This window comes from Pelophylax lessonae (assembly GCF_965119305.1).
Source record: "Pelophylax lessonae genome assembly, chromosome: 2".
Lineage (NCBI taxonomy): Eukaryota > Metazoa > Chordata > Amphibia > Anura > Ranidae > Pelophylax > Pelophylax lessonae.
In genome coordinates, this window is record NC_138769.1 from 660,224,279 (window position 1) to 660,247,870 (window position 23,592).

A 23,592-nucleotide genomic window follows, 5' to 3' on the forward strand; every position below is an offset into this window, starting at 1 on the left:
CTGTTCCGTTCCAAAAAACGGAACAGAACTGAAAGGAAGAAAATCGGATGTCAGCGGATGGTCATCCGCTGAAATCCGCAATGCCATTGACTTACGTTATGTCCGTAAATCATCCGCAAAAAAATAGGATGATTTGCGTACATACGGAGCGCCCGTGTAAAAGGGCCCTTAGAAAGCACCCCCTAGGGACACATTTAACCTTTTGATCCCCCCTGATGTTAACCCCTTCCCTGCCAGTGTCATAAGTATAGGAACAGTGCATATTTTTTAGCACTGATCACTGTATTATTGTCACTGGTCCCCAAAAAAGTGTCAAAAGTGTCAGTTAGGTGTTCGCTTTGTCAGCCGCAATGTCGCAGTCCCGCTATAAGTCGCTGATCGCTGCCATTACTAGTAAAAAATAAATAAATAAAAAATCTATAAAAATATCCCATCGTTTGTAGATGCTATAACTTTTGCACAAACCAACCAATATACACTTATTGGTATTTTTCTTTTTTTTACCAAAAATATGTAGCAGAATACATATTGGCCTAAATTGATGAAGAAATTGGATTTTTAAATTTTTTTTTATTGGATGTGTTTTATAGCAGAAATTAAAAAATATGTCTTATAGCGCAAAAAAAAAAAAAAAAACAGCAGAGGTGATCAAGTACCACCAAAAGAAAGCCCTATTTGTAGGTTGCACGATCGTGGAATTGTCAGTTAAAATCACGCAGTACCGAATCGCAAAAAAATGGCCTGGTCATTAAGGGGGTAAAATCTTGCTGAAGTGGTTAAATCAGTTCAATGGTATATTTTGTGATTTTGTTCTTATTTTCTGAACAATTACTGTGTATAAAGTGGAATCCATCATCCACCATTTCCAAGGGTACCATAAAAAAAAATGCAAAATGAAGGAAATAGCAAATTGCAAAGTAATGGATGGAACTGTGACCAACAATAGATGTAAATTCTGGTAGACTTGCGATGAAGTAGATGTGAATGACAGGTTCTATGTACCCCCCACCCCCCACCCCACTCTTCTTTTCTCCTTTTTATATTGCATCCTCAGTGCTTCCTGGTGATAAAATCAGGTATTATGACTTCTCCTGTCAAACATTCATGCCGTATAAAAGCATCATATCCAGCACAAATACTCTGTATATTGCCACACAATCAACAATATGAGAACGATAATTCCCTTGCTGCTTACAAGACATAAGGATATAAAGGAAGGAGGATCTCTATATGTCACTGTTATTAAGTCTGAGGCCATTTATAAATAGAAAAAAAGATGGACGCACGGTGAGACGTAACAAGCACAACGGTCAATAACTGATTGCCAAATAAAATTAAAGACACGTTTGATAAAGCTTCCTTGCTCAGGAGATCTTTAGCCTGGGTTGCCAGCTCATCCCTTTAATTACTGACAGCCATGAATTACACTGGCTCTGTGCCTGATTAAATCCAGGTAAGGCATTGACCGAATGCAATCAGCCAAAGAACACGTATAGCTTTTTGTATGTCACTAATAAATGGATGGAACAAACACAGAGGAACATTGGTGATACTGTACATACGTCTTCTTGTACTGCAGTCATATGTATCACTAACAAGCAGATTTTTGATGCATGCCCTGACGTCTAAACAATTTAATGAAAAAAAAAAAAAGAAAATGGAAACACAAGCTTACTGGAACAAAGTCATCAGGCCCGCATTCGTCTCCCCGGAATTTACAGTTTAGGAGCATTTCTCGGATGTCATGGCCAGCGCGGTCATAGAATTCCTTCATGTTGAATGGCTTTGGTTTAAAGTTGCGGAAGTTGGCTTTATCTTGTAAGACTTCCATTACTTTCTCATCGGCAAGGTGAGAATCTGGTAGCTCATAGCTGAAAGGAAAAAAAGTAAAGGGCATTATTAATAGGCATCCGAGGAAACAAAAACACATTAAAGTAAGAAGACACGGTCTACAAAACCAACCCGAGATAACAGCCTAGGAATTTGCAGCAAATCATAGTGATCTTTTGGCCTCTTGCACACGATACTCGCGGCTTGAAAAAGCTTAGTATAGCTTTTTTTTTTTTTTTTTACTGAGCTAAAATAAAGCCCATTTACCACTTAAGGACCGAGCCCATTTCTGACACATGTTGTTCACAAGTTAAAATCTGTATTTTTTGCTAGAAAACTACTTAGAACCCCCAAAACATTGTGTATATATATATATATATATATATATATATATATATATATATATATGTATATATATATATATATATATATACACACATATACATATATATATATATATATTTTTAGCAAAGACTCTGGAGAATAAAATGGCGGCCATTGCAATATTTTTTGTCACGCGGTATTTGCGCAGCGGTCTTTCAAACGTCATATTTTTGGAAAAATTACATTTCACTGCATTTAAAAAAAACTGAAAGATGAAGTCACACTGAGTAAATAGATACCCAACATGTTACGGTTTAAAATTGCACACACCCGCGGCATGGTGACAAACTACGGTCAATAAACATCTCCATAGGCGACGCTTTAAAAATTTTTAACGGTTACCAGTTTAGAGTTTGAGAGTAGCTCTTTTTTAAATTATTGCTCTCGTTCTGGTGATCGTGGCGATACCTCACATGTATGGTTTGAACAGCGATTTCATCTGCGGGCGCGACTTACACATACGTTTTCTTTCGTGCGCGAGCTCACGGCGACAGGGGTGGCTACATTTTTTCTTCTTTCCTATTTATTTCATTTATTTTTTACATTTTAGCACAGGTTTTTAAAAAATAAAAAAATCTGATCACTTTTATTGCTGTCACAAGCAATGTAAACATCCCTTGTGACAGCAATATGCAGTGACAGGTACTCTTTATGGAGGGATCGAGGGTCTAAAAGACCCTAGACCCCTCCACTACACTTCCATGTATTCAATACGCCGAAAACTGCAACTTTTTAAATTTGGCGCTGTTAGCAGCCAAGTAACTTGGACGTGACGTCATGGACGCCGCCTCCAAGTTACTTCATCGGAGACCCGATCCAAGCCACGTCTGGCTTTGTTCAGGACTCCAATCAGTTCTAAGACACTGATAAATACATAGTTAACAATCCAAGAAAAAAGGATTATATGGATTTTTGGGGCATCACATTTATACTCCAGCAGCTGAACAGTAAATAAAAGGTATAGAAAAAATATATATATAATAGGAAAACCTAGACACAAGGTCATAGTTTGGACATGGTAATAGAGTTTATGATTTTAAATATCTGGAACTATCAACTCCTCCCATCAGTCTCTGGGGAGTCTAAGATTGCCCCCACAGATTCTTTAGAAATATATTAATCACACCCCTAGTCTATAAAATACATATTTTTTATGATGTTTTTTACATACAGTGATTGACAGAAGCTTCAAGACAGGATGACTGAAAGTGCTTTGTAAATGTTGTATAGTGGCACACTTTCCAGGATGTAAGTGTTGTATAGTGGCACACTTTCCAGGATGTAAATGTTGTATAGTGGCACACTTTCCAGGATGTAAATGTTGTATAGTGGCACGCTTTCCAGGATGTAAATGTTGTATAGTGCCACACTTTCCAGGATGTAAGTGTTGTATAGTGCCACACTTTCCAGGATGTAAGTGTTGTATAGTGGCACACTTTCCAGGATGTAAATGTTGTATAGTGGCACACTTTCCAGGATGTAAATGTTGTATAGTGGCACGCTTTCCAGGATGTAAATGTTGTATAGTGGCACGCTTTCCAGGATGTAAATGTTGTATAGTGCCACACTTTCCCGGATGTAAATGTTGTATAGTGGCACACTTTCCAGGATGTAAATGTTGTATAGTGGCACGCTTTCCAGGATGTAAATGTTGTATAGTGGCACGCTTTCCAGGATGTAAATGTTGTATAGTGGCACGCTTTCCAGGATGTAAATGTTGTATAGTGGCACACTTTCCAGGATGTAAATGTTGTATAGTGGCATGCTTTCCAGGATGTAAGTGTTGTATAGTGGCACACTTTCCAGGATGTAAATGTTGTATAGTGGCACACTTTCCAGGATGTAAATGTTGTATAGTGGCACGCTTTCCAGGATGTAAATGTTGTATAGTGGCACGCTTTCCAGGATGTAAATGTTGTATAGTGGCACGCTTTCCAGGATGTAAATGTTGTATAGTGGCACACTTTCCAGGATGTAAATGTTGTATAGTGGCAAGCTTTCCAGGATGTAAATGTTGTATAGTGGCACTCTTTCCAGGATGTAAATGTTGTATAGTGGCACGCTTTCCAGGATATAAGTGCTGTATAGCGGCACGCTTTCCAGGATGTAAGTGTTGTATAGTGGCACACTTTCCAGGATGTAAATGTTGTATAGTGGCACACTTTCCAGGATGTAAATGTTGTATAGTGGCACACTTTCCGGGATGTAAATGTTGTATAGTGGCACACTTTCCAGGATGTAAATGTTGTATAGTGGCACACTTTCCAGGATGTTGTGTTACCTGTTTTTTCTTTAATTTAGCTAACAAAAGCACCTTTTCCCTACAGCGTTAGTTACATTACTTACCTGTAATGAAGTTTGTCTCACAATGCGCAAGCTGCTGGTTTCTATAGAAATCTTCCCTGCAGGGCTGCCCTGTCCTCTTCTTTCGGCTGAACATCTAGCGCTGTTGGTGGTTAACAGCTTTGAGTCCCCAGGCTCAGCTGCATTAAGAATGATTTGATGGGGAGATACCCTTTCCTCTCTCTTCTCTTGCTGCCTGGGTTCCCACATACGCAATGTCAGACATCGCATGTGATTCGCACCGCATTGCTGTGTAGATCAAATGCGATGTCTGTGCAATGCAAATTCAGCTATACAGTTTGTATGGCTGAACTCGCATTGGATTCGCATGAAAAAGGTGTTGGAACCTTTTTTTTCCCCACACTGTTTGACGGTACTAACCGTCACTATGGGTGAAAGACAGATAATTAATGGTTTGGATTGCTTCAAGTGGGACAGTAATATTTGTCAACCATATCTTCATATAGAAATATGAAGATTTAATACCACCTTACACAGTGTATTCCATGTGCTTGTCTGTGAGAGAGACACACAGACTGTCATTGGCAGACTTCCCTATTGTTTGTGTATTGGGAAGGAATGTGGATTGTGCCTGTCTCATTGTTAAATGTTAATGACCTCACATTGTTCTGTCTGCCTTAAGATAAGCTTATTATGGGATGTATATGTGTATGTGGATTTGCTGCTAAGGGAGAGGGGGATTGTCCCACAGTCCCACATCTTTGTGTACACTGAATGGGAGTGTAAAACTCTGTTTTCATTGGATAGTGAATGTCAGGGCCTGTTTTCAACAAGGGTAACCTTGTGGGGGGAAAACTGTATAAAATTCTGTTTCTTGTTCAATAAAGTTGAGTTACACTTCACCCTCAATCTAGAGTCCTGTCTCTCATTTGGGGAATATGCTACAAGGGATTGCTATATCCGTCATACTCCCTTGTATAATCACTAAGCTCTTGTAAAAAATTGTGTAAGAGCTTGTTCCTGTTCCTGCTGCACTCTCTGGGGAAAGAGAGGTTCACCCACGGGAACTTGGAGCCTTGCCTTAGGTCCAGGGTGGGTAGGAGACGGCGAGACCCCAACCAAGCTGCGGAGGTTCACTGGAATTAGGTTGCATAGGTGTTCGCACCCATGCGATCTGATTCCTGTCTGAATTCATAGTTCACACTGCGATATGCGAACTGAACAGGGGGTGTCATTAACTTTGTATTTACACCCGCAGCGGTTCACAGAGGGCAGTGTGAACTGCCTGTGGGGGAGATGCGATGCAGGAACCCACGCTAGAATTGCACTGATTCCTGCATCGCATATGTGTGAACCCAGGCTCACTGATTACACTGCCCGTAACACAATATGTGAATGGAGGAGAGAATCCTGGGAGTGATCAAACTTTCTTCCATTCACAGACCGAGTTACAGGCAGTGTAAAAAGTGAAAGAACTTTTTTCAATGGAGGAGAGGGTAGGAGGGGATGTCCCCCCATAAGATCATCTTTACTGCAGCTGAGCCCAGAGATCTGAGGCTGTTAACCCCCACCACCCTGGAAGTTCAGTAGCAGGAGGACAGGGCAGCCTTGCAGTGGAGATTTTTACAGAATCCAGCAGTCTGCGCATCATTGGACATATTTCATTAAGTAATGTAGCTAAGCCCATAAACTACAGCTTTAAACATTATTATTATTATACATTATTATCATACAGGATTTATATAGCGCCAACAGTTTGCGCGGCACTTTACAATATGAGGGAAGACAATACAGTTACAATACAATTCAATCCAGGAGGAATTGGAGGGCCCTGCCTGTTAGAGCTTACAAAATAGTAGGGAGGGTCAAATGAAACAGAAGGCAATAACTGTGGGGGATGAGCTGATGGAGAAAATGGAAGTATAGTTGTTAGGTGTGGGTAGGATAGGCTTCTCTAAAGAGGAGGGTTTTCAGGGATTGTCTAAAAGCCAATAGAGTAGGAGATAATTTGACAGATAAGGGTAAGGAGTTCCATAGGATGGAAGAGGCTCTGGAAAAGTTCTGGAGGCGAGCATGGGAGAAGGTGACGAGGGAGCTAGAGAGCAGGAGGTTTTGAGAGGAACGAAGAGAGCGATTAATTTGGTATTTTTAGACTAGACTAGTGATGTAGCTGGGAGCTAAATTGTGGATGGCTTTGTAAGATGTTGTTAGTATTTTGGATTTAGTTAATTGGATGAGTGGAAGCCCGCGGAGGGATTGACAGAGAGGAGTAGCGGACACTGAGCGATTGGTAAGGTGGATGAGTCTGGCAGCATTCATGATGGATTGAAGGGGGGATAGCCTATGTAGAGGTAAGCCAATGAGAATGGAATTGCAGTAGTCGAGGCGCGAGATGACCAGGGAGTGAACTAGGAGCTTTGTTGCGTCATTGGTTAGAAAGGGGTGTATTTTGGAGATGTTGATTGGACAGTGATTGGATGTGGGGCTTGAAGGCGAGTTCAGAGTTCAGGACAACACCTAGGATCTTGGCATGCGGGGATGGGCTGATAGTTGTGCCATCGATGTTGACAGAGAGATCGGGGGATCTTTTATGTGAGCCATATCTACTATACAGTATCTACTGCTATCTATGTTGCCATAACTAGACCGGAACAGGCCGTAAGACAATTCTGCCATTGTTGAAGGTTTGGTATATGGTAATAATATTACCTAATTGTAACGCTCTAGCGTTTGTTTAGAGAGTTGGATTTGCAGCTGCAGAATCTCCACTCAGTAGTCATGTAGAGATGTGTTGAATCACCATGTCCAACTCTCCAGACTCATCAATGTGGCCAGCCTGCTTCAGCATACAATATACAAACACTCAATAAGATGTTCCTGGAGTGATAGGTTGTATATGATAGTATAGAGGTGATGTGCTGAAAGGACAGGCGTGAGTTGTGATAGCAATGATGAGTACTCAATAGTAATGTTCAGGAGAGTAGTAGATGATGGTAGATAGGTTAGCAATCATGTGCAATAACAGGTGGTAGGGGACAGCAGATGGAGTGTACAAGAGAGGCTAACTTAGTGCAAGGATATAGATGGTAGTAGACTCAAGAGCTAGCAATCTATGTAACAGTGCAGATGATAGAAATAGTAATGCATAGATAGTAACAGTCCTTAGTATGCAGAAGTATATAGTGTAAGTTTGATAGGAAGGAATCCCCTGTGGGGTACTTATCACTAGTTAGATTAGTAAGCTGAAGGGTCCGGTAATGAGTGAATGATCGGGTAGCGAGATACGGGATCAATAGCGAGGTTCCGGTCTATCCAGGTATGGCAATAGCTGGAGGCTCCGGCAGCGTAAGACAAGGCTGTATACCATGTGGTTTGAACGAACAATTTGTGAGAGAGAAGCCGGCGATTGAAATAGCCGCTCAGAGCGGCGCTTAGTGATGACGTCATGCGGCTTAAAGGTATATGCGTTCCACCTAGCTGAAAAGGTGGGACGCAATATGAAGAAGGAAATGACCTATAAGGGTACCGAAGGTACCAGAATCTTACACTAATATAGTAATATTAGGTTATTTGGCTAACTTTCTGTGGACATTCTTTAGTAAATTAATAACCACAGCCTTTCATGTAAATTCTGCATTTCAACCCTAATACCTAAATGAGTTGGCAAAATCAGTCTTTGAATTTCATAACATTTGTTAGGGCTTCTTAATCTGGCCATAGAATGGTCAAATTTGGAACCATGTGTGGCCGCTCACCTTTGACTTTGAACAGGCTTTGTTGGAAACATTTTCTCTGATCGGTGTATTTTGAAAGTGGAGAGTCCCCGCTATCAGAATACAACGTCTTAGTGTAGAGGATTCTTCTATCCACCTTGATTGTGTGGATGGAAAAATCAGTTTTTTTTTTCAGCCAAAAAATCTATGGACAGCTTTAGTTTATTAAGCTGTCCCTGGGCTTTAGGCTTGTGTGGATGACATCAATTAGACATCAGTTTAAAGACATTGTAAACCTTTCTACTTGCACCTCGTGTTTTCATCTGCCCAAGATGTGCATTGGTCATGTAGCTTCATTGTGTTATTTGTTGCCCTGTACAAATAGCCTATAGTAGAGTAAATCTTCCTTTGTCAGCAGTTTCTCTTTGTGTTTATACATGGGGCATGTGGCATTGCACTGCACAGGTAAATGCAAGATCTCTGTCTGTTATCTATGAACTGACACTTCCTGTGAAGAAACTGCATGTTCGACAATCCCTTGGTCTCTCAGTCTAGTGTTCTGTAGGTGATAGCTAAAAAGTAATTAAATCTGACACAGACACAAGCAGGCAGAGCAATAAAGGAAAGGTATGTGTTGGATCACACATACCCACATTCGTGATGCAACACAGAGGATATGATGAGACAATGATTGGATGCTGTGTGTCTCGGAACAAGAAGTCACCTGTCTCTATAGTGAATGGGGACAAGCTAGGTAAATTAATTCATGAACATACCGAAATAGATCAGCCATGACACTAAAAACTGCAGTCACAACATGCAAGCCCATCACATGCAAGCCCAAGGTAAGGCAAACAAATAACACTGGGAATATAACTACACTAATAACTAGTTAAAACAACTAGAACATATGAAAGTATACAATGCCTTTGTATACAATGCCTTTACAAGTTAAAATCAGTTCTTTTTGCTATAGAACCCCCAAACATAGTTACATAGTTGCATAGTAGGTGAGGTTGAATAAAGACAATAGTCCATCCAGTTCAACCTGTGTAGGTGTGTGTGGCTGTACTCATCTCACATACCCCTGAATGTTCTGATCCTTGAGATGTAAGTCTAAGAGTCTTTTGAAAGCCACCATACTACCCGCAGAAACCACCTCTTGTGGTAGAGAATTCCACAATCTTGTAGCCCTAACAGTAAAGAACCCCCCACGTTGCCTGTGGTTAAAACGCTTCTCCTCTAATCGCATTGTATGCCCTCGAGTCCTCATGCAATCCCTTCGAATGAACAGCTTTTTTTCTAAGCTGGGATCCCCATTAAGATATTTATAAATTGCTATCATGTCCCCCCTCAGACGTCTCTTCTCCAGGGAGAATAAATCGAGCGATTGTAGACGCTCTTCATAGTCAAGGTCCTCCAATCCCCTAATTAGTTTAGTTGCCCTTCTCTGGACTCTCTCCAGCTCCAACACATCCCTCCTGAGGACTGGCGACCAGAACTGGACAGAATACTCCAGATGCGGTCGGACCAGAGTTTTATAAAGTGGAAGGATTATAGTCTTATCTCTGGAATACATCCCTTTCTTTATGCATGCTAATATTCTGCTGGCTTTGGCAGCTGCCGCTTGACATTGCATGCTGTTGCCTAATCTATCATCAACCAAGACTCCCAGATCCTTCTCCATTTTTGATTCCCCCAAGGGTTCCCCTCCTAACGTGTATTGTGTTTTTATGTTTTTAGTCCCCAAGTGCAAAACCTTACACTTCTCCACGTTAAACCTCATTTGCCATGTCATTGCCCACTCTGTAATTTTGTCCAGGTCATTCTGTAGGATATCTGCTTCATGCTGTGCAGTTATTGCCCTGGCCAATTTTGTGTCATCTGCAAAAACTGATAACGCACTACTGATCCCGTCCTCAATGCTGTTTATGAATAAATTGTACAAGGTTGGTCCCAGGACTGAGCCCTGGGGCACCCCGCTTACAACCTCAGACCAGTCTGAGTATGCGCTGTTTATTACCACCCTTTGGACACGCCCTTTAAGCCAATTCCGTATCCAAGAGCAAACTCTGCTGTCGATACCTGCAGACCTTATTTTATAAATTAAGCGCTTGTGGGGAACTGTATCAAACGCCTTAGCGAAATCCAAGTACACCACATCCACTGGTCTCCCCCTATCTAGCTCACAGCTTACCTCCTCGTAGAATGCTAAGAGATTGGTTTGACAAGAACGCCCATTTGTAAACCCGTGCTGATTACTGCTGATGATGTTGTTGTCTTTAGCAAACTCTACGATATAGTCCCTTATCATCCCCTCCAGAAGTTTACATACTATTGATGTCAAACTGACAGGCCTATAATTTCCCGGGATATGCCTCTGGCCCTTTTTGAATATCGGAATCACGTTAGCTTTCTTCCAATCCCCTGGTACATCTCCTGTCCTAATACTGTCAGCAAAGATCAGGAACAGTATTATACATTTTATATATTTTTTAGAGACCCTAGAGAATAAAATGGAGATTGTTGCAATATTTGTTTACACACCGTATTTGCGCAGCAGTCTTACAAACGCAATTTCTTTGGAAAATAATCACTTTTTTAAATTGAAAAATAAGAAAACAGTAAAGTTTGCCCAATTGTTTTCTATAATGTGAAAGATAATGTTACGCCGAGTAAATAGATAGCATGTCATGTTTCAAAATTGTGCACGCTCGTGAAATGGCGACAAACATTGGTACTTAAAAATCACCATAGGTGACACTTTAAACATTTCTACAGGGTACCAGTTTAGAGTTACAGAGAAAGTCTAGCACTCAACTTATTGCTCTTGCTCCAACGATCGTGGTGATACCTCAAATGTGTGGTTTGAACAGCATTGACATATGTGGGAGCGATTTACGTATGTGTCTGCTTCTGCGTGTGAGCTAACAGGGATGGGGCGCTTTAATTTTTTTTTTTTCTATTTATTTTTTATTTTTACACTGTCCTTTTAAAAAAAAACATTTTTTATCACTCTTATTCCTATTACAAGGAATTTAAACAACCCTTGTAATAGAAATAAGCATGACATGACCTCTTTAATGTGAGCTCTGGGGTCAAAAAGACCTCACATCCCACATCTACACTAAAAAAGAAAAAACAAAAAGTAATTTTTTTCATGATGAGAAAAATGGGCTCTTTAAAACCATCGCTGGGAAGCGACATATGACGTCGCTCCGGTCCTCCAAGTCCATAGAGTCGAGTGGGGGCCATCTTGCATTCACTCGACTTCCTGCCTGAGGGGAGAGCGAACTGGATCATTTTCCCTGCTACAACCGGGAAGCGATGGGAGGAGGAGTCACCGCTCCCGCTGCACATAAAGGTGATCCCGCGGCGAATTATGTCAAAGCAGACCGCCCGCCGTTTTTAGAATTTACTGGGGTTATGGCAGCTATCTGCTGCCATAGCCCCGGTATTTAACGTCAAAGTACCGACGTAAATACATGGTGGGCGGCCTGTAAGTGGTTAACATGCTTCAAGCGTCTTTTGCATTCCAATAGACTTTTTTAGGAATGCTAAACATGTTTGATGTGAACAAAAGTTCATTGACACATGCCCTTACATATGCAGCACTGGACATTTGTGCTTTCTATACCAGATGAGACAGCAACTAATCATAGTAAAACTTTTGGGATGGGAAAGGCTCTACAGTAAAGGTATGCAGACGTTGGTTATACTACCCAAGCAGTATAAAAACTTGCAGCATAACAGCTAAATTGTTACATGGCAAAAGGAAAAACCAACCCACCCTAAAAACACACACCACAGAATGAAGCCATACACCTTGTGCACACAAATACAAGTGCAATTTTATTATTATTATTATTATTACACAGGATTTATATAGCAGCAACAGTTATATATATATAAATATATATATATATTGTGACAGGAAGTCAGGTAAATCTGGGAATGTAGTCACTGAGAGGAGACACATTCCCACCTGCTTTGAAAGTTCACTGATACTATAGGGTGTTGGCTGCAGAGAGAGCCAGCAGGAAGTTGAAAACCATTCAGCTGTTCAGAATGAGGAGATCAAGGCCTCTATAATTTGTCCAGAGAAAATCTATTGAGTGCTGCCTCCTGTCGCCGTGTGGGCTGGGAGAGGAGGACAGACATACGTGTACCTCCCGACGCCGTGTGGGCATGGGAGAAGGACTGCTGCCTCCTGTCGCCGTGTGGGCTGGGAGAGGGGGACAGTCGGATGTGTGCCTCCCGACAAGCTGGTGAGCATGGGAGAAGACCCCCTACAGCGATGTGAAGCTAAGGAGGGTAACCACGAGTGAAGACGTCTCAAAGGTGAGAAGACAAAGTGTTCCATGTGAAGAGTGTGAAGAGTAAAGGGACCTGTTAAATGAACTGTGTTCAATGTGAAGAATCTGAAGAGTAAAGGATCCTGTTATAAATGAACATGTGCTGTGTGAAAGAAAACAAAGGGACATGTTCAATGGACAATGTTTGTGCTGTGTGAAAAGCAAACAAATGGACATTTGAGTGTCTGCTGTAGGATCAGCAGTGTCGGCCCAACAGTAGGTTGGAAAGACTTCTTAGGTAGGTTCCAGCGTGAGAAGGTAGCCGCCCACAGAGGCAAGGATTTATTTTGTCTTTTATTTTATTTTGATGTTTTTGCTGCATGCACTGGTATGAAGACAATTGACCTAATAAACCAAACTATTGTTTTCAACCTCTGCTCGGCTATCTCTCTGTGAAAACGCACCCCCAAAGGGGTCATCCACGCCTACCAATGAGTAATCCCTTACATATGGTGGAGGTATGCAGTGGGCATAAGCAGAGATCCCTGCAAGGAAGTGCAAATGTTTGATGAACTTTATCTGGTGCATGAGATTGCACAATCTATGTGTGCAGGAGAGAAGATCCTGACAGAAAAAAAAAAAAGTGTTTTAAAGAGACAGCGGTCTCAAAATTATTTGATGAACTTTGTTGTGTCTGGTGCAAGTGACTGCACAAACTGTGTGTGCAGGAAAAGAGATCTTGCAAGAGAGAGAAAAACTACATGTGTTAAAGAGACAGTGGTCTGAAATTTTTTGCTGGACTGTGAAAAATTTGTTTGTGGAGTTATTGAAGATGGGGCGTTCAAAACGCCTGAAGAATGCAAAGATAGATGAAATGAGAGACCGTATTCTATGGATGGAGGGGATGTTACCGTCTGAACCAGCCCCATCCATGCCTAAAGAGAGTATACTAAAGAGGAAGGTTGTTGTCCCTAGCAACACTGATGAAACTGCTATGGAGACGCAGTGTGCTCAGATGAAAAGTAAGCTCAAAATGGAGGAGATGTTGAAACAACTGATTATATCAAATACAGCTCAACAGCAGGCAAATGCAGCTCAACAGCAGGCAAATGCGGATTTTCAGCGGAGCTTTGCAGCTCAACAAAAGGCTCATCAAGAGAGCATGGCAGGCTGGAAACAGAGACGCCAGCAGCCAATGGAGGCCATCGGTTTGGAAGAAACCGAGTATGTGTGCAGGGCTGAGTTGGATGCCTTGCAACGGAAAATGGAAGAAAAGGAACAAGCCTTGGAATTGCTTAAAATGGAGCATAGAAACTTGCAGGAAATGAATGAACTACTCAAGTCTCATGTGTTACAGTGGGAAGAATCCACTGCTCTTCTTTTGGTCGAGTTGCAAAAACGCAGAGAGACTATAATGGAGAAAGATACCATCCTCATGGAAAAGGAAAGTGAAATTCAGACTTTGCAGAAGCAAAGTATGGCTGATATGTTGGAGTTGCGTAATCAGCTGGAAAAAAGTCTTCAGTCTTTGGGAGCTACAAAAATAGACCTGCAGGAGTCGCAGGAACAGAATGTTGCTCTGAAAGCGACATTGTCTCTCAGCGACAAAGAGAAAAGTGAAAGAGAGGCTAAATTACTGAGTACTGTGTATGAGCTCACTACTTTGAGCAATGTGGTAGATGAATTACGTGCAGACTGTGAAAGTTGGAAAGGTGAAGCCCAACGTTTCCAGCAGCAGTTAAAGGAGAAAGAAGCCTGTGTGGCAGAATTACAGTCTCATTCCCAGAAACTAGCCAATGAGGTGAAGGCTCTTATGCAGGGAAAAGGAGATTGTGAACATAAGAGGGAAAAAGTAGAGGCACAGCTTCTGGAATCGCAAGTCAAGGTGTCAGAAGGTGACCGATTGTGTGCTAAGCTGTCAGAGAAGGCAAACCGACTGCAGGTTGAGTTGGACAATGTTACAAATCAGCTTTCTCAAGCAGACAGCAAATCTAGAGAAATTGCGGAAGATTTTTCTATCTTGGAATCGCAGCTGCAAGACACGCAGGAACTCTTACAGGAAGAGAGGTGTCAAAGGCTGAGTTTTAGCACAAAGCTCAAACAAATGGAAGATGAGAAAAATGGCTTCCTGGAACAATTAAAAGAGGAGGCGGAAGCAAAGAAAAACCTATCAGAGAAAGTCGCAACATTGCAAGCTCAGATAGCAGATATGAAAAAACGCATGGAAGAAAGCGTCGGTTCATTAGAGTGTGTTGAAGATGTGAAAAAGAAGCTTGATCAGATGCTTGGTGAGGAGAAGACTGTGTCTGCAAAATATGCAGAAGAACGCGACCGCGCAGAAGCGGAGGCGCGTGATAACGAGAGCAAAGCCCTGTTCTTGGCTCGCTCCTTGGAGGAAGCTCTAGAGTGTAAAGTTGAACTAGAAAGAGTTAACCAACAGCTGTGTACAGAAATGGAAGAATTGGTCAGCTCCAAGGATGATGTTGTGAAAAGAGTTCAGGAGCTAGAAAAGTCTAAGCGAGCCTTAGAACAGCAAGTAGAAGAGATGAAGATTCCGTTGCAGGAACTGGAAGAGGAATTCCAGGCAACAGAGGATCTGTCCCAAAGAGGGGATAGTGTGCCTGATGCAGTTTTTAAAAGGATCAGTGTTTTGGGGTCTGTCCTGAGTGAGCCTCAGAAATGTGATGACATGTGGCTTGAATCACCCCTTTGGAATAAACCGTTCCTTCAAAAACTTCAAGCATTGGAAAATGTATCATTAGAACTTCAGCAAACAAAGGAGCTGAGTAAGAAATGTGGTGATTTCTCAGTTCAGGCTGAAAACCTAGTGGAGAAAACTAAGGCTGTTGGTGAAAACGTGAAGCAAATGAATAAGTGCCTTTCAGGGAGTGTTTCCAAAATGGAACTGGTGAAAGACGGGTGGCAGAAGTTTGATCGTGATCTTGAGATGCATTCCATGTGGAATTCAGATAGAGAAAAGGAACTAGGTGACTTTGAGCGGTCAAATAGTTCAGCAGAAAGTGCATTGAAGAAACCTGTAAAAGAATGTGTTGCAGTTCCATGCTTCTTCACTGATGCAGAGAGGAGGTCTATAATGGATACCACCCAGATCGCTGGGTTCAACTGTGTTGTTGCCTTTGACCCATATGATGATGGAAGGAAAGTTGATAAAGTACAGACGTTTCCTGGAACAAAGCTAAGTGAAGCAGAGGTTCTCAAAGTGTTGTGGAAATCATTTGTTGATTGCAGAGAGAGGCGTCTTAAGAATGTTGAAGACTTTAAGACTAGCAAAATTGAGTTGCCTATGGATCACGGACCTCCATGGTGGATTGGACAGACGGTTATGAGGGACAAGCTGTCTGACATTTATGAGAAAGCTGTCAATGAAGATGACAGAAACGAGAAGGAGCAAAATGATGCCAAAAATGCAGTTGAAGAATGTGTATATGAGATGAGAGACAAACTGTGTGGCATTTATGAGAAATCTGTCAATGAAGATGACAAAACAGTTTCATCCGGAAGCTTGAGGATAATAGGAGGCTTATCAGTGAGTCAGCAGTGCCTGACACATGCGTGCCTGGAAATATGTGTCCCAACCCTAGGGTTGAAACAAGAGGGGGGGGTATGTGACAGGAAGTCAGGTAAATCTGGGAATGTAGTCACTGAGAGGAGACACATTCCCACCTGCTTTGAAAGTTCACTGATACTATAGGGTGTTGGCTGCAGAGAGAGCCAGCAGGAAGTTGAAAACCATTCAGCTGTTCAGAATGAGGAGATCAAGGCCTCTATAATTTGTCCAGAGAAAATCTATTGAGTGCTGCCTCCTGTCGCCGTGTGGGCTGGGAGAGGAGGACAGACATACGTGTACCTCCCGACGCCGTGTGGGCATGGGAGAAGGACTGCTGCCTCCTGACGCCGTGTGGGCTGGGAGAGGGGGACAGTCGGATGTGTGCCTCCCGACAAGCTGGTGAGCATGGGAGAAGACCCCCTACAGCGATGTGAAGCTAAGGAGGGTAACCACGAGTGAAGACGTCTCAAAGGTGAGAAGACAAAGTGTTCCATGTGAAGAGTGTGAAGAGTAAAGGGACCTGTTAAATGAACTGTGTTCAATGTGAAGAATCTGAAGAGTAAAGGATCCTGTTATAAATGAACATGTGCTGTGTGAAAGAAAACAAAGGGACATGTTCAATGGACAATGTTTGTGCTGTGTGAAAAGCAAACAAATGGACATTTGAGTGTCTGCTGTAGGATCAGCAGTGTCGGCCCAACAGTAGGTTGGAAAGACTTCTTAGGTAGGTTCCAGCGTGAGAAGGTAGCCGCCCACAGAGGCAAGGATTTATTTTGTCTTTTATTTTATTTTGATGTTTTTGCTGCATGCACTGGTATGAAGACAATTGACCTAATAAACCAAACTATTGTTTTCAACCTCTGCTCGGCTATCTCTCTGTGAAAACGCACCCCCAAAGGGGTCATCCACGCCTACCAATGAGTAATCCCTTACAATATATATATATATATATATAGCACTTTACAAAATAAAAGGAGACGGAATAGTTACAATACAATTTGAAGGTCCTGCTTGTGAAGCTTACATTCTAAAACCTCGATGTCACATCCCCTATTTGCAAACATGTGCCAAATATGTGCCACTACCAAACTAAGAGTGAAAATAGACCTAACTTTTGGTTAACACCTTCCCGCCACGCCTATAGTAAAATGACAGCTGGGCGGGACATTTGCCTTTTTTGGGTGGACATCCAGACCGGACACATCGGATGACAGATTAATGTACCGGCCCGCGGCCAGTACAATGTGATCGCTGTGACCAATCACAGCAGATCACATAACAATTGTACACAACAATTGGCTTCCATTCATGCCATTCGTTTTGTAATATTGTGTTGATCTCTTTGATTGATCACAGTGATTATATGATACAGACAGTGCCAATTACAGCCCATCTGTACCATGTGCTTAGCTGTGGCCAATCACAGCTAATCACAATAGTAAACAATGAATTAATAGATTTTATTCAGAAAAAAATGCTTGCATGTAACAGTGAAATTCACTGGTATAAGCAATCATAGTGTGTAAAAAAAAAAAAAAAAATCCTGATCACTCCACAGAGGAATACAGTAATTGTATTGCTCTGGTCATAGTATGTAAGAAAAATTGTAAAAAAAAAATGTAATAACATACTGTCACCAGTCAGTTTCCCTGATCACTGCCACAACAGTTATATGATGACACTGTACTGCACTGGTGATAGTATGTAAAAAAAACATTTTGAAAAATACAATATTTTTTAACCGGTTGCCGACTGCGCACAGTATATTTACTGCGGCAGTCAGCCCCGGCCAGGCAGAGTAACGTAGATCTACGTTGCTCGCCTGTCACTGGGATTTGAGCCAATAGCGGGCGAGCGCGCGCCCACTGAGGCACGCGCCCGCCATGGCTCGTTCAGGGAGGAGTGCGGGCGTGTGACCGGCGGACCCGATGTCCGCCGGTCACACTACGATCGTCGGTACAGCGGGAGAAAGGCGGGCGGCTTATGTAAACAAGCCGCCTGTCATTCTCCCCTGTGTAAAAATGGAGATCAGACGGTTCTACTATGTAGAACCGTTGATCTCTGTTTTTACACTAGTAGCCATGTCCCACTACAGTTAGAATCACGCCCCTAGGACACACTTAACCCTTCCCTGTCCAATACAGTTAACCCCTTCCCTGCCAGTGTCATTTTTACAGTAACAGTGCATATGTATAGCACTGATTACTGCAGTAATGTCACTGGTACCCCCAAAAGTGTCAAAAATGTCAGTCAAGGGTCCGATCTGTCCGCCGCAATGTCGCAGTACCGCAAAAAAAATCGCAGATCGCCGCCATTACTCGTTAAAAAAAAAAAACACCAAAAATGACAAAAATCTTTCCCTTTGTTAGTAAACGCGATAACTTTTGCGCAAACCAATCAAAATACGCTTTTTGCGATTTTTTTACCAAACATATGTAGCATAAAACAATTTGGCCGAAAGTGTAAAAAAATTTTGATTTTTACCTTTTTTTTGGGGGGAATTTCATATAAAAAAAAGTGAAAAATATTGTTATTTTTGCAAAAATTACGCTTTTTTTTTGTTTATAGCGCATGATCAAAAAATCGCACAGGTGATCAAATACCACCAAAAGAAAGCTCTGTTTGTGGGAAAAAAAGGATGTGAAATTCGTTTAGGTACAGCGTCGCACGACCGCGCAATTGTCCGTTAAAGTCACGCAGAAAAAAATCGCAAAAAAAACCCTGGTCAGGAAGGGGGTAAAATCTTCCGGGGCTTAAGTGGTTAAATTGTGACAAAAAGTTACAACTTCAAAAAACTTGCCATGCCTCTTACTAAATACTTTGGGCTGTCTACTTTCCAAAAAGGGGTCATTTGGGGGTATTTGTACTGTCCTGGCATTTTTGGGACTCAAAAAAAAAAAGAGATAGGCCATCAGCACATCAGAACTAATCCATTTTCAGATATAAACCATAGTTTGCAAACTCTATAACTTTCCTACCGATCAAATAATATACACTGATTTGGGTTATTTTCACCAAAGAAATGTAGTAGAATACATTTTGGCCTTTATTTATGAAGAAAGAATTTTTGCAAAATTCCTTAACAGAAATTACGGAAGATGATTTTTTTTCAAAATATTCTGTCTTATTTTAATTTAAAAAAAACCAGGGGTGACTGAATACCACAAAAAAAAAAAAAAAAATGAAAAAAATTATAAAAATATAATATGAGTTCAGAGTTGCATGACGGCGCAATTGTCATTCAAGTGCAACAGCGCTGAAAGCTAAAATTTCCCTGGGCATAAAGGGGGTACTGAAGTAGTTAAAGCTTATATAAATTCTAACTGGATGACATTTAGCTTGTTAAAGCACTAATCATCAAAAACAAGAGCCATGTTTTCTTCTTGCAGAAAATAATATTTTCACTTTTTTTTCATTCTTCATTACATCTCAATGCTGCTGCTCTGGTTACAGTCACTTCATGCCAACATTCCTCCTGTGGCTGTAATTACTCAGCGTGGACTTCCCGGTGGCAAGAATGGTAAACTTGCTTGAGTAATGAGCCACTTATAGTGACCATTCTCAACCAAGGTTCCATGGAACTGTAAGGTTCCTACAGAGGTTGCTAGGAATTCCTTGAGCTGTCGTTAATAATAGACCTCCCATCTGATGGTGCCTGCATAGTTCCAGGGTCATCACTACTTGGCAGAGCTAGTAGCATGACACCAATGATCCTTTTTGGCTGACTGCCACCACTGTAGGGGAGCATTCTTCCCATTGACCACCAATTTAAGGTACATTTCTCCAATGACCCCAGTGGACTAAACTGAGCAGGTGTTCTTTAAAACCTGATAATTATTTCAAGGGTACCTCTGGGGTAGAAAGGTTGAGAAAGGTTGAGAAAGGCTGCCTTAGGCAGGCCATACCTTATAAATGTTTTTGTTCAACCAGGGGGTTTAACCAAAAACAATGTGCAGATTCCTTCATCCACACATTCATGGTGGATTGGAGAATAACTCCCACAATGCTATTGTGTTCTGCCGGTGGGGAAGGCTCAAATAAATACAATGATCAGAGTTGCTGGCTATAGCTGGCGGCACTGATTTGGCAAGCAAAAGCCTAATAGGCTTGTTGTACAGAAGTTGATCAAGAGATCGCCTTCTGTAGAACCAGCTTGCCCATGGATGGATCGAAATTCAGCCTGTCCCTACTGAACCAGCTGAATTTTGATTGATCTACGGCCTGCTTCACTATATAGTCTCTACCAGAAGCTAATGAAGAGACAAGAACTCACTGCTCAAGGTGGTGTAATTGCCTGATGACTCACACCGGTACATGCCCCGGCTCGCCTCCGTGAAAACTTGATAAAGGAAAAGGAATTGGCAGCACTCCAGGTTGAGTCAAAATCCAGATTTATTGACTGGACATCCAAATATGACAATCGTGACAAGGTAGACGCGTTTCACACACTGACTGTGTGCTTAATCATTACCAAATAATAATGATTAAGCACACAGTCAGTGTGTGAAACGCGTCTACCTTGTCACGATTGTCATATTTGGATGTCCAGTCAATAAATCTGGATTTTGACTCAACTTGGAGTGCTGCCAATTCCTTTTCCTTTATCAGAAGCTAATGACACTGGGTAACAATGCATGAGAGCAATTTGGAGACAAGAAGTGTTTTCACCCCATATCAGAAAGTGCCTTACCAAGAACTTTAATGGCATATTTACCAGGCATTATTTTAAACAAAGCTGAAAATCTGAAAGGTTTGAAAACTACTTTTTAAAATACATTAACATTTCAAAGGTTATATATTTTATTCATTTGTTTTGGCAAGAGGTAACAGTTCGCATTATTTGTTTTAGAAACCACCATTTAAGGAACCACTGAAATTCAAAGCATGAAAATCCCACAATGGAATGTCCAAGTTGCAGATCTTTGCTGGAACTCTGAATTGGGCACAGAGGTGCATACCTGGATTTGGGGGCCCCTGGGGTGCATACAAGTAACTTCTTGAAGGAAAATTGGTATGTACTCACACCTTGTGTTTCCTGCTGTTATTTATGTCAGTTAGGATCACTTTTTGTGACAAGTTTACTTTAAGAAGTAGGAAGCCATATTACTTGAGTCTCATCATACAATTATTTCCTTTGAATAGATAATGTATACAATATCTAGATAGTGGAATTGCAATTCCAGGTGGGTTCCAGCATTCAGGGGAACTGGGTCTTAAAAGTGTTTCTGCCACATCATAAGGGGATATTTCTAGAAGTATTCGCAGGCAATTCACCAAGAAAATATTTGTCTAATTTATAAAGCACATTTGCAGGTAAGATTCACCAGCATATTTAATGGATAAAGCTACTAGCCTTAACTGCAATAGGCTTCTATTGTATTTTCAACATTTGCAGAAAATGTTACACTTCTCATTTAGCCATACTTCACTCACCACGTTATAAATATTTAGAAAGTTGCCAGTAAATGTGTGGCGAATTTTGGGGAATACAGGCTTGGAAATGTGCATACTTCCTTGGCGATTTTATATAAATATATCCAAATTCAGAATACTTTAATAAAAGGGAAATGATTGAATGTATATTTATATATATATTGACAAGTGGGGGATTTTTTAGCTCATTGGTAGTGCCAAACGGTGAGTCTACTCCAAGAAAATTTTCCCTCGAAGGGGGTTTTCACCATCAATCAGACATAGGATTCAGCCTCCCGGCTCTTTATCAGCTTTGAGGCTCAGGCCTCATGCCTCAGTCCTCCTGACCATCAAACACACAGTCCCAGTGCTCGTGCACAGAACGTTGTACTTCTGCCAGCTTGGCTTCTTATCCTGCAGCTCCCAGCTGCTACATCCTTCACAGGCTCAGACCTTTGTCTGTCCTGATCTAGACAGTACAGTGCAGATTTGCACCTCTTACTGCTCCCTTCACACACGGACCCCCTTGGGAAGGTGGGACCTCGGCCTCTAACTCTGTCTCACATAAAGCCAGCACACACCTGGAACATTAGTGTGCCAGTTCCCCCCAAAATCTGGCCTAGACTGCCATTTAAGATGGTGGCATTGGCTTGCCCTGCCATCTAAAATAAAATATATATATATTATATATATTATAAGACACTCTGTAGTGTTGTGGGACCTTATAAAACAGCAGGGGCACTTCTTGTACCTTTTGAGAAATTAAAGCGGTAGTATACCGCTTTTTGTGATTTTTAACTGCAGGTAAACCTTTAATAAGGCTTACCTGTAGGTACAATTAATATCTCCTAAACCTGCACGGTTTAGGAGATATTTGCGCTGCATGCAGCCGCTGACGCTAGCGGCGCATACGCTCTGAAGGTCCGGCGGCCTTCAGAGTTCCTTGCCGGGAAGTTGCCGGAAAATCACTCCCGCGCACATGCGCGGGAGTGACGTCATCGCGGCTCTGGCCAATCACAGCGCTGGAGCCGCCAAACCCGGAAGAGACGCCGAGGGATCATGTCCGCTCCCACAGCGGTGTCCGGGGGTCCGTGTCGGGGCTTCGTTCTAAGGTAAGTGTTTCATAATGAGCTAGTATGCGATGCATACTAGCTCATTATGCCTTTGCCTTGCAGGGTTTTTTTTTTTTTTTTCCTTTGAGTATACTACCGCTTTAACTGCAAAAAAATAATTAATTTGGCTTCTTCTACTTCTACCTTACCATACTACAAAACTGCTTAGAAGCTGTTGACACCTTTTTGTTCCCGTACACTGCAGAAAATTATTCAAAACACTAAGAGCTCATTCACATGTGTGGAACCCTTGCTGCCCCTCCAAAACGTGGTGTACCACTGATTGTTTGATAGGTGGTGAGGAAAGGATATGATGCTTCTTAATGCCTGATTTAACCCTGTCAATGCCGCACTACTGTGCCGCATAGCATGCATTTCGTGGCCTCATAAACATGCAAGGGGCACGTCTGGTGGTATTAATGAGCCACCAAATGTGACTTGCTGTTTAATTTTTGCCATGTCTGTGAAGTACAGCACCCTGGCCATGACATTTGTACAGCCCTGTTCAGGCGGGCAAAAAAACTTTGGCTCAACCTCGTGGTTTTATTGCCCCCTAGTGGCAGGAATCCTAACACTCATGCTCAATGTGGCCATCTACCTGTAGACTTTGGGATGTACTTATAAAAACATTTGCAGAGCTATTCTTCCCCCAGAAACCTTAATCTGTGTGGATGGGAGCAACAATGAATGTTTCTAGGCTTTTTTCTCTCCAGATTGAATGTCTTTCATTCATACAGAATATAGCCAAACAGAAAAATGGCACAAGATGGAGCTGACAGCCATAGTAAATAAATATTGTAAGCGAATGTTCATCCTTTGAGCGAACATCCCTCAAATCCACTACATAAATAGTGATGTCATTTTTTGGCTTTTTTTTTATTTATCTTTTTAAATTAAAAACCTAAGCCCCCCCCATGCACTTTCCTTATCTAGACATTTGATGTGCACTGTGCCGTCTGCACCTCCTGGGATAT

The 23,592-nt window shown here is 41.7% G+C and overlaps 1 protein-coding gene across 2 annotated transcripts in view; it reads right to left on the minus strand.

The window, feature by feature from the left end:
* The window catches only part of ASIC1 (acid sensing ion channel subunit 1), a gene marked incomplete at its 5' end in the record, with an annotated part of 428,906 nt that overhangs the window by 345,395 nt on the left and 59,919 nt on the right, over positions 1–23,592 (minus strand). For both annotated transcript variants that reach the window (XM_082248466.1, XM_082248465.1), the window contains one exon: positions 1,676–1,871. In XM_082248466.1, the coding sequence (XP_082104592.1) occupies positions 1,676–1,871 (196 nt within the window). The remainder of the gene's footprint in view (positions 1–1,675; positions 1,872–23,592) is intronic.